At 57.9% G+C, this 11,410-nt stretch overlaps 1 protein-coding gene across 2 annotated transcripts; it reads left to right on the forward strand.

Moving 5' to 3' along the window:
* The first annotated feature begins 8,969 nt into the window (after window positions 1–8,969).
* LBHD2 (LBH domain containing 2) lies at window positions 8,970–11,148 on the forward strand. 2 transcript variants are annotated; one of them, XR_007475710.1, is made up of 2 exons: window positions 8,970–9,142; window positions 10,570–11,148. XR_007475710.1 is itself a non-coding variant. In XM_049706354.1 (2 exons), exons 1-2 carry the CDS (start codon window positions 9,362–9,364, stop codon window positions 10,666–10,668), a joined length of 252 nt encoding a protein of 83 aa, XP_049562311.1. In that variant the 5' UTR covers window positions 9,151–9,361; the 3' UTR covers window positions 10,669–11,148. The 2 variants fall into 2 exon arrangements, 1 of the variants encoding a protein (XP_049562311.1); XM_049706354.1 differs by lacking the exon at window positions 8,970–9,142 and adding an exon at window positions 9,151–9,514.
* Window positions 11,149–11,410: the final 262 nt, after the last annotated feature.

An 11,410-nucleotide genomic window follows, 5' to 3' on the forward strand; every position in this document is an offset into this window, starting at 1 on the left:
GGGGGGGAGCGAGCGCCTCGCGCCTCTGAAATGGGGAGCAAGCCCCTTCCTCCCCCAGAGGGCAGGGTGCTCGCGCCGCGCGGGGCGCCTGGCGCTGGTTCCCGTCCGGTTCCGCCTCCCATTCGCGGGCGAGCCCGCTCTCTCCGGGCCCCAGTTTCTCCGGCTGTGCCTGGGGTAGAGGCTGCAGGCGGCGGCGCTGAGCGAGGAAGGAAGGTCAACTGGATTCGCCTTCTCTGGCTCCTGCAACCGGAATCCCCGCCCGAGGGAGGGCCGGAGATCCGGAGAAACAGAGACCGAGAGGCAGACTCCGGGCCGCCCACGTCCAAGGGGAGAGCGGGTGCCGGGCCGCGAGCGGCGCTTCCTCCACCGCCCGCTCCTACCGTCGGAGGCGGGGCGAGGCTCCCAGGCCAGCCGCCCTCAATCTGCCTTTCCTGGGTCGGGGGTCGCGGGAGCGAGGAGTGGGGCGGAGGGCCTGGGCGCCCCCGGGCTCCCCGCCCGCGCAGGGTCCCCTCGTGGCCGGCGGGCGCTGGAGAAAGGCGAGCGGACGGGCGTCGCCCGGACCGGGAGGGGGCGCTCGAGAGAAGCAGTGAACGCCCAGCTCCGACCCCTGGAGCCTCCCGGCCGTCGGCCCGCCCACCCCAGCTGACGCCCTGTCTCAGGACCCCAATCCACCCGGTCCCCCTGTCAGGCTCAGCGCAGCGGCAGTGCAGGTCAAGGAGGGCGGTTCGGGTCTGGGGGCAGGCCCGGGTCCCTCTCCGCTCCCCACTCCGGCCTCACCGGGAGGACAGATTCCCCCTACCTCCGGGATCTGTCCCCGCACTTGTCCCGGCGCGGCGCTCAGCGTAGGCGGAGCACATCACAGGTCTCAAGGGCTGATGGCAAGGCCGGCGGCTCTTGGGGTCCTATAGACGCTGGGAAGGGCGCCGTGCACCTGTGTTCTGCACACCTGCTCGCCCGTGCTCTCTGGGTGTGATTCTCTTATGGCATTTTTAAAACTCTGAAATCTGATTATTTACATTAGAGAGAAATGTCCAGAAACTTTGTGCAGTCAACCAATCTTTAGGGGCTGGGGATTTAGTGTTGGAGCGAAGGTTGAAAAATCCCTGCCTCAGGCCCTTCGTTCTAGCGGGGTAGGGGTGGGATGTTTTCTCCAGCCGGACCTCCCTCTTCCCTCGCTGTCAATCCACCCCCTGGGCCCGTCCACTCCTCCACTGGGGTCATTTACTTAGGACCCTCCGCCCAGCAGCCCACCAAGGGCAGAGGGACTCCGTTCTGGACCTGCCTCTCACAGAGGATCAGCACGCGAGGACGAAGTATAGGACCAAGGTGCTCACATTCAAATTAACACCTGAATTTCCCTTTGCTCTGCTGTGGCCCTCGCGGGAGTCTGGGATGTTTTACTCTAGAATGGCCACAAGATGGCGCCAAGAGCAAACCTTCCTGGCCCAGAGCCAGGATTCCACCCACTCTGAGTACCCCCAGCCGGGCGCTGCCCTCACCTCCGTCCAAGCTTTGGAGGGTGCGTGTAGGTGAGGGGGCTGGGAAGGGGATAACTCCAGCCTCACCGGGGCCAGGGAACATCAGAGATAGTTGGTTCTTACTCTTCATTTGGTACTCCATTCTCTTACTGCATTGGCGGGAACACCAAAGCCCAGAGAGGGGCAGGGCTTCCCAACGGCACACAGCAAAGGCTGGGAGCAGCCGGGACACACAGCTCCTGCCTCCAGTTCTGCCCGTCTCCTGTGGAGAAGGGCCCATGGTGGAGGGCAGAAGGGGGGAGGAAAAGCAGAATCGGAGGCTGGAGGCAAAGATGGGCCCCAAGACTGGACTCTGTGGGCTCAGATACAGGCCTCCAGGCCTGTCCTTAAAGATACTCCCCGTCCCAAGCCGCCGCTGCACCATCAGAGCTTTAAGCCTCAAGGGCCTTGAGCACTTCCTGAGAGCCCTATTAGGAGTGAGCGAACCCCAGGAGCCGTGAGGCCCTTGTCAGCTAACATCTTGGGTGAAAGGCAACACCTTGGGTGACAGCTAACACCTCATTAACAAGTAGGGAGAGAAAATCCTGCGCAAGTGGAAAGGAGGTGGGATGGCCTCTGGGGGGATGGGGTGGTGGGAGGGGAGTGTGCCCACACACGCTTTCCTGACACAGGGTGCCTGGGTGTTGAGAGGGTGTGGTTGCAGCCACAGTGACCACCGCAGCTTTGCCCCTGTCCTTCTGGTCCAGGTACTGTCCAATGAAGAAGTGTATGTATATTGGGGGAGGGGTCCCTTCTCAGGACTTAGCTGAATGGGGTACTTGCCTGCCTAAACACTGCCCCCCAGAGCTCCCCGTTGTCACCAGGAACCCATCATCAGGGACCAGTCTCTTAGCCGGGTACTCCCAGCCTTGCCTCATGTCTGCCAACCTCTTTTCCCATTCTCACCTCTTTTCTCACCCACATCATCAAGTCTCCCACGCTGCAGCCACCTTGCCCAGATCAGGCCTCTGCTGATCCTGACGTGATGCCGCCTTCCAGGTCATCCTCCTTGGAAACTTGTGCGAAGAGCTACAGCCACTCCATGGCCAGGAGGTGGAGGCACGAAGATTTGGACGCAGTACGCATTTTGACACTGACACTTCTCTGTCTGGCCTGATTCCCCTTTTTTTAAAAAAATTTTAATTGTACTGAAGTATAGTTGATTTACAATGTTGTGTTAATTTCTTCTGTATAGCAAAGTGACCCAGATATACACATATATATAAATTCTTTTTCGTATTCTTTTCCACCATGGTCTGTCACAGAATATTGAATATATAATAGTTCCCTGTGCTCTACAGTAGGACCTTGTCGTCTATCCATCCTATACACACTAGTTTGCCTCTGCTAATCCCAAACTCTCATTCCTCCCTCCCCACCTCCTTGGCAGCCACAAGTCTGTTCTCTATATCTGTGAGTCTATTTTTGTTTTGTAGATATGTTGATTTGTATTGTATTTTAGCTTCCAAATATAAGTGATATCATATGATATTTGTCTTTCTCTGTCTGACTTACTTCGCTTAGTATGATAATCTCTAGGTCCATCCATGTTGCTACAAAGGGCATTATTTCATTGTTTTTAATGGCTGAGTACTATTCCATTCTTTTTAATGGCTGAGTACTATGTACCACATCTTCTTTATCCATACATCTGTCAATGGACATTTAGGTTCTTTCCATGTCTTTTTTTTTTTCCCAATGTATTTTTAAATTTTATTTATTTATTATTTTTGGCTACGTTGGGTCTTTGTTGCTGCGCGAGGGCTTTCTCTAGTTGCAGTGAGCGGGGGCTACTCTTTGTTGTGGTGTGTGGGCTTCTCATTGCAGTGGCTTCTCTTGTTGCGGAGCACGGGCTCTAGGCATGCCGGCTTCAATAGTTGTGGCTCGTGGGCTGTAGAGCACAAGCTCAGTAGTTGTGACGCACAGGCTTAGTTGCTCCGCGGCATGTGGGATCTTCCCGGACCAGGGCACGAACCTATGTCCCCTGCATTGGCAGGCGGATTCTTAACCACTATGCCACCAGGGAAACCCTGTTTCCATGTCTTGGCTATTGTGATGTTTCCCTTTTTTGAACCATCAGACTGTGAATTCATCAGACTGTGAATACAGATGAGATCTTATTCATTTTGATGATCCCAGAACCCAGCGCTAGCACTGAGTAATAAGTGTTTACTATTTATGTTTAATATTAAGATTTATTAATAAATGCTTAGTTTATGAACAAATGGGCAGAAGAATGGTGAGAAGATGGGTGGATGGGTGAATGATGGAGATGGGTGGTGGAAAAAGAGAAGTGAGAATGATTTACTTCTGTTTATGTGTATGGATAACATAAGAATATAGGAATAGATGAATTCATCTCAGAATGATGGATGGGTAAGTTACTAAGTGGGTAGGTGGTTGGTGAGGAATGAATGACTGCATGGGAGGTGAATTAACGGATGAGTGATGGATGCAATGGCAGGATGTGTGTGTGGTTGGGTGGATGGTGTATAGATAATGGTTGGATAAGTACTGGAAGGATGGTAGATAGTGGTGCTAGATGGTATATGGTAGGAAGATGGTGGATGCACCTACATAATGGTAGTTAAGTGATGATGAATAGCTAAATAGACTGTAGATTGATAGATGGAGGGTGGGTGAATGTGGACACTAACTTGATGGATTGATGGATACTGAAATATCCATAGATAGTGGATGCATTACAGGTGATAGGTGGCGGGTGGTGGACGCTTGTTGGGTGAATGAATCATGGGAGTATGGATGGATGGTGGATAAATAGTAAGTGGATGCTTGTGAAGGATCTAGCTGTAGAGAATGGATGGCAAGATGGTAGATCAATGTGAATGGATATGTGATGGATGGATCATCAATGGTGAACAAGTCAATGGTGGCTGGAAGGTGCATGAATGGCAAATAGATGGATGGTTGCTAGGTCAATAGATAATGGTTTGTGTGCTGTGGACGTGTAGATGAAAGGTGGATGGTGGACAGATAATGAATGGGTGGATTCTGGATACAGAGATGATGATTAGGTGATGAATGGATGATGGCTAAATGATAAATGGCTACATCTTGGAATATAGATGCATGAAAGGTGAATGGTGGATGGGAAGATGGTGGAGAGATGGTAGATGGTTGGTAGGTGGTCAGTGTACTGTAAATGCAGGGTTTAATGTATAGATAGAGGAAGATGGATAGATGGCAAATGGATAGTGAATGGATAATAAATGAATATGGATGTTGAGTGAATAGTGAATAATGGATGGGGGATGAGGCACAGATAATGACTGGCTGGATGGTGAATGGATTGTAGTGGTGGAGGAGTTACGGTGGATGAGTGCTCACTGCTGTCTCTCTATTCCATCCCCAGCACCTAAAGTAATGCTTGGTACATAGAGGGCACTCAGTAAGTTTTTCTAGAATGGGTGAATATGGATGGGTGGTAGAGGACACTTGAATGGGTTTTGGATGAATAATGAATTATAGATGATGAATGGATGATAGAGGATATTGTGAGATGGGCAATGAACAGATAGATATGTGTGAATAGGGATAAGAGGTGGGTGAATGGTAGATGGCTAGTGGGTGGGGGACAGTAGATTATGGTTCATAGAAATATGAATGGATTAGGGAGGGGCATGACTGGTGACTGAATTGTGAATGGGTGAATTGTGGCTGGCTGGCTGGAGGCTAATGGTTGGGTGGTGAATAAATTCAGATAAATAGACAGTAGATGGTAGATTGATGATTCACAGCCAGATATGTGGTGAATGGATAAATCATCAGTAGATGGATAGATAGTTGTTAAATATTGATGGAAAGCTGTTACCTAGTGAATGATGGATATGTAGGTGGTGGATGGATGGATGGTGAATTAAGGTTGGACTGAAGGGTGGGTATTTTCATGGTGTACTGATGCTTGGGTGGGTGTGGTGGGGAATGGATGGATGCATGGTGGTTGGATGGTGGATAGTGAATGGATGGTAATTGGATGGTGGAAGTTAGGTGGTGGATTGTGGATGGGACAGATGTTGGTTTATTGATGGATGGTAGATGGTCAATGTTGGATGGTGGTTGAATGGTGACTGGATGGTAGAAAAGACATGAATAGATGGCGCATGGTAGATGACGGTGGTTGGATAAGTGGATGCTGAATGGTGATAGATTGTGGTTGTTGGATGGACGTTGGACGTTGGATAAATGACGGTGGATGTTAGGTGCCCGATGGTGGAAGGGTGGGGAATTATGTGGATCAGAGAGGTTAGGCATCTTGGCCTCAGGTGTCAGGCCTATCCACCAGGCTGAATGAGACTGACTGTCCCAAGGCTGTTTTGTTCCTTTTGGGGAATGGCATCAGGGGTGAAGAGGGGACTGGTGCAGTGACACGCCCCCCCCCCCCCCGCACATATTGGCCCTCACACTTGAGTGTAGTCCTCTTCACTCCCCCTTCCAATTGGAGGGCGTCCTCTATGTATCTGGCCTCCCCAAATTCTGCCCCCTGATTTCCTGCACCTCAAATTTGAGGCTGGGCGCCTCAAGTGACCAGGATCAGGTTCTGGGGGATGCGGTCTTGTCAAAGGGAGGTTGAGGCCGGGGTGCTACCTGGGAGCTGGAGCTGGGAAGGGCGGTGGCCGGTAGCCGAGGGGCGTGAGTGTGAATGAAGGGCAGGGGCGAGGGACAGCCCGTGGGCGGAGAGCGCGGGGGGACGAAGGGAGGGAGCGAGCCACGGAGGGCGAACGGGGCGAGCAGCTCCAAGCCCGGCGTGGCAGCCCCGGCGCGGGCATCCAGCGCGGGCGGGTGAGTGTGAGTGAGGCACAAGGGGCGCCCCTCCTCACCCTTGTCCCGGCCGGGGCCCCGCGGGGCGCCCGGGCGGCCAGGCGCGGCGTGGGTGGGAGAGGAGGAAGGGGCGAGTGGGGGGTTGAGTCGGAGCTCCCTTGAGAAGGGGAGGGTGTGGGGACCACAGTCAGCCCTTGGCTACTGGACGCTGCGCTTTGGGCGAGAACAGTATATGTGGGGGCTGTGCGCGGCCATACCTGGCCCTACACACCTGGCAGCTGAGGGAGGTGTGGGTGGCGGAGCCTTAGATGTGCGGATGCCCCACTGGCACTGGCGCCGGGCTGCGGGGTGGCAGCCCTCAGGCATTTGCTCTATCACCTGTCTCTACCACCCCTCCTCTCTCCTTCTCCATCCGCATAATCCCTCTGGGTCAGTTTCTGTCTTCTGTCTCTCTCTTTCTCCAGTTCTATCAGCTCTGCGTTGTCTCTGTGGCCAGTGGGTTTTTCCTGCCTGTCCCTCTGGCTCTTTCTCGCATCTGTCTGAATCTCTGAGTCCACTTTCCTGGTCTCTGTCCTGGCTCCCCGGCCTCTACTTGAGGTTCTGGGGTCCTGGGATGGGACCCCCCATGAAGGGCTCCTCTGGAGGGACTGACCTGGGAGCATCAGCCTGGGGGGAGGGGCTTTCACAAGCTCTGGGATTGGGTGGAGGCTCAGGTGGGTATGCCCTGGGATGCCCACTGCAGTGTGTGGTCCCCTCGCAGCCTTCCCTGGGTCCCAGTGGGACTTCAGCTGACCTAAGCTGGGTGCTGGGTGAAAGAAACCTCGTTTCCCAGAAAGGCAGCCATCCTGTTTTGCTGGGTGGGCACAGGATCCCCTCCCCACAAGCAGCAGGGCATCACAAGCATTCCAGCCTGCCGGTCAGTGCCCTCCCTCCCAGCGCTCCTGCCCCTTGCACGTGGCCGCTGCTGTCCCCCGAGCCAGCGCCCAACGAGGTGTCTGCCTGCCAGAGCCCGCCCCCATTTCTGCCTCTGGCCTAGTGCAGGTGGAGAGTCTGAGGCTGGTGCCCACGAGTCCTGGCAGGACCTCTCTTCCCAGAGCCCCTGCTGTGTGGTCTCTGGCGGGGCTCCCTTGCCCCTGCGCCTGGCTTGAGTGGGCGTGGCCACACGCAGGCAGGTCAGTTTCCCTTCGCCTTGGGTGTGCAGGGTGTCTGTTCTCAGGGAGGACTGAGCACTCCTGCCACCACCCCGCTGCAGCCTGGGCACACCGTGTGGGACCTGTCCCTCAGCGCCCCCTCTGAGGGTGGGCTCAGGCAGGGAGCAGCAGTGAGAGAGGTCCAGCCTGGGCTGTGGGTGCTGGGCCTGGGGTGGGGCGGGTGTGGTCTGGAGTCGTCTGAAGCTTCCGGGAGGAGGGTGGGATCGAGCATCTGGCCCACAGCAGACACCCCGTTTCTGCGCCTTGTCTCCGAGCAGCCCAACAGTGACAGCAGCATGAGTGCCCCCCAGCCTGCCGTGCCAGAGCTGAACCAGCTGAGGAGGCTGGAGGCCTGGCAGGAAAGGTATGCAGTCGGGACCCTGCGGTCTGCCACCCTGGAGCCCTGGCCTGCGACTCAGCGCATGCCTCAGTTTACCCATCTGGGTGGAGGTTCTCCTCTACGGGGGTCTGATCTGCAAAGCAGACCTTGTGCCCAAGACAGTCTGCTCTCTGCTGGGTTCGGCCATGCCAGGGTCCCCTGCCCTCAGCGCTACTTTTCCGGGTGGTATTGATGGAGCTGAAAAGTGAGGTCCCTGCCTAAGGGGTGCCGTCCTGATATCCTGAGTGCTGGAGTTGGGCTCTTCTCATTTTTGGGGACAGTGGGACCAGAGTGGGGGGACCAGCCCAGAGCTGCACGAGGGCCAGTCTGGAGCCTGGGCTTGCCCTCCTGGCGGGGCGGATGGGGAGGGTGGACACCAAACTCCACGGGCCCGGATCGCCTTCTCCCACTGCCTGGGCAGAGGAGCACCCCTGGGCGGGGACAAGCAGGGTTCCCTGGAGGAGGGCAGGAAGGAGAATGGCAGGGTGGGATGGGGGGAGAGAGATTCCCAGAAGGAGCCCCTGGACTGGCAAGGCCAGCAGGAGGTCCAGTCATTAGGCCATGCTGGGGTCCCTGCTCTGTTGTCACTCCGATTCCGCAGATGTCCCAGCCTAGTGACACCTGTTTTCACACTTAAGGGTCACCTGTGGTACTTTGTTAAAATGCTGTTTCCTGGGCCCCCACCCAGAGAGTGCATTTAAACACATGTTCAGATGGTTCTGCTGGGGGCACTCAGGGCCATTTAACAAAGTCCTGCCGGCTGTGTGCCTGCCCTTCCTCGATGCACCTTTGGGGGAAGGCAGACACGCACCAAGCAGTTCTCTTTCTGGGTAAAAGAAGCGGGGATGGGGAGCTCCAGGAAGGGGACCAGCCGAGGCAAAGCCACAGAGGGAAGTCAGGGCTGCTGTGGCGTCGGGGCCGGAGGCCTGTGCCGCGGCACTGGGGGTTGGGGCCTCTACCTTGGAAGGCCTTGAATGGGAGGCGGAGATGCTGAGGGCACCAGGAGAGCTTGGGGAGGCAGCCCCCCCGCAGGGCTCCTGTGGGCACTGAACAATGAGCCCGGAGCAAGTCACTCGGGTTGCCATGGCAACAGCTTCCCAGCTGCTCCGAGCTGGGGAGGAGGCCAAGGGCCCAGTAGGAAAGACCCCAGGAAGGGGTTTTGCAGGATACCGGAGACAGCTGGGGATGCACAAAAGCCCTGAGCTCGCCCACCATGTGACCTTGGCCTTCTGGTCTCAGGCTGCTGTTCGTTAAATGGGCCTAAGGGCTGAGCCCAGGTGGGTCCTGTGTTGCCCCAGGGAGAGCCCGCAATCCCAGGTGCTGAGTGCCCCAGCTCCAGCAGTGGGATGGGGGAGGGGCCGGGACCCTCTGGGGGATGTGCAGGTATGCGCATGTGCTCTCCTGGCCCTGAGGACTGGGACAGTGCAGGACAGGCATGGCAGGGAGTGGGGAGCCCAGGCCTGGCGTTGCCTTGACCCCCACCCACCCTGCAGGCCATGGTGGGTGCCCGGGAGAAGGGCCCTCGGGTGGGCCAGCGGCTGCCCTCAATCATGGTGGAGCCCGGCAAGGGGGGTGCCGTGGCGAGCGGGGAGCTGTGTTGGCCTCCGGAGGGCGCCCAGAGGGGGTCCACCCAGAGCCAGGCTGCTGCTGCTGAGTGAGGGGCTGCCTGTAGGGGTCCCGAGAGGAGTCGGGAGCCGGGTCCCCCGCCCTCCAGCCTGCTCGCACCCATCCATCTGCCTGCCCTGTGAGCTTCTGCTCCGCGCTTAGGCGCTGCCTGGCCTGCCCCTCTCTCCCTGTCACCGTCCCCCTCCCATCGGCACACGAGGTCCCCTCATCTGCTGTTGTGGCCCCTGGCCTGGCACACAGGTATGCGTCTGTTCTCACCCCTCGCCACCCGGTCCCACCCCCTCTCCCCTCGCCCTCACGATTCATTACCTTTGGGACAGGCGTGCATTGCCCACCAGGGCCTGCGCGGGGTACGGGTGTGGGTGCGAGGCCGGGGAGATGGGCCAGCCTGGTGGGAGGTGCTTGTCTTGGCGTGGGCGCCCTGGTTAAAGGCCGAGGGGCTGCCAGAGCCAGCGGAGCTTCTGGGAGTGGGATGCAGGCAGGAGAGGGGTCAGCCAGGAGCCAGCCCTGCGGCGCGGGAGAAACAGCAGGCTGGGCAGTGAGGGCCTCTGTGGAGGGTGCATGAGGGGTGCGTTGCGCCCTGGCTAGCTTTGTCCCCTGGAGACCCCTGGGGAGTCTGTCCCAGGGAATTCAGCCTCAGCTGGGGCTGCTTGGCCCCCCGCCTGCCGGTTGCTCCTCCCCAGAGGCCAGCTCCCTGCCCCCGCTGCAGTCCTCCCTGGCCCGCAGGCCCCTTGCAGCCTGGGCCCAGAAGGAGCCTGTCCATGCCGTGCCGCCCACCTCTCCCCAGACTCCCCTCAGCCTCTGCCAGGTCTGTCCAGGGTCCGCCCCTCGGGTAACCAGTGACACATGGGCTCTGGGGAGGTCCCCGGGCCTCCTCCCAAGCTCTGGTGGGCATGCTCTGGGGCGGGGGCTCCCAGAGCCTGGCCTCATCCGCCCTCTCTCGCCGAGGACCACACACCCAGCACCTCCTCTCCTTCGCCCGTGGGGAACTTGGGGCCTGCCCCACCCTCGCACGTTTCCTTGCAGACCTGTCAGAAATGCATCAGCCACCAACACGGAGGCCCTTGTGTTTCTGCAGCCTCCCTCACCGCGTCTGCCGGGAGCACCAGGGAAGGTTCCAGATGACGCTGGCAGCAAGCGTGCCAGCTCTGAGGACCAGTCCCCCTGCACCCAGTGATGGGACGAGGACATGGCCAGATTCCGCTGTCCCTGGGCTCTGACAGCTGGGAGGGCCTCAGCCCCAGAGCGGCCTGGGCCTGCCCGGGCGCCCAGTAGGCAGAGCTGAGCTACCACCTCCGGCCTCACCAGCTCCGCCAGCACTGCAAGCCCCGGCCCTCTCCTGTCCACAGCCCAGGGTCCGGATCACACCCCTCCTTGTTCTCTGGTTGGAAGCAGAAATAAAGACTCTTCCTGGTGGTCAGGGGGTGCACTTGGTGGGGATTCGAGGAGCTAAGGACAATTTTGGTTCTGCCAGTGGCCTTCCAGGCAAGGGCCTCTGTTCAGAGCCCGTGCTGACCAGACCAGAGTGCCCAGTGAGTGACCACTGGGTGTTCCACACTGGGGGTGAGGGTGGTTGGCGGGACTGTCGTGTTTGCTGCTCTGGCGCCCTGCCTAGGGCCCTCTGCTCTGCTCGGCCTCAGCTGAGGCTGTCCAAGGATAGACCAGCTTCCTCTAGGTGGCCTCCCCCCCTCCTTGGGGCCTCCAGCCCTGGCTGGACCCCGAGGCAGGACTTCTCCTGTCACCCCCTACCCACTCTGGGTGCAGTAGGGCACAGGAATGGTACATGGGTGGGGTGCACTATTCCAGCTTGAATCTTATTAAATCCTTGCGTAATCCCATTGTATGGATGAGGAAGCGGAGGTGCCAAGTGAGGTGCCCAAGGCTACTGCTGGCCCTGGCTATGACGGCATCACTGAAGT

Source organism: Orcinus orca, chromosome 2 (genome assembly GCF_937001465.1).
Source record: "Orcinus orca chromosome 2, mOrcOrc1.1, whole genome shotgun sequence".
Taxonomy (NCBI): Eukaryota; Metazoa; Chordata; class Mammalia; order Artiodactyla; family Delphinidae; genus Orcinus; species Orcinus orca.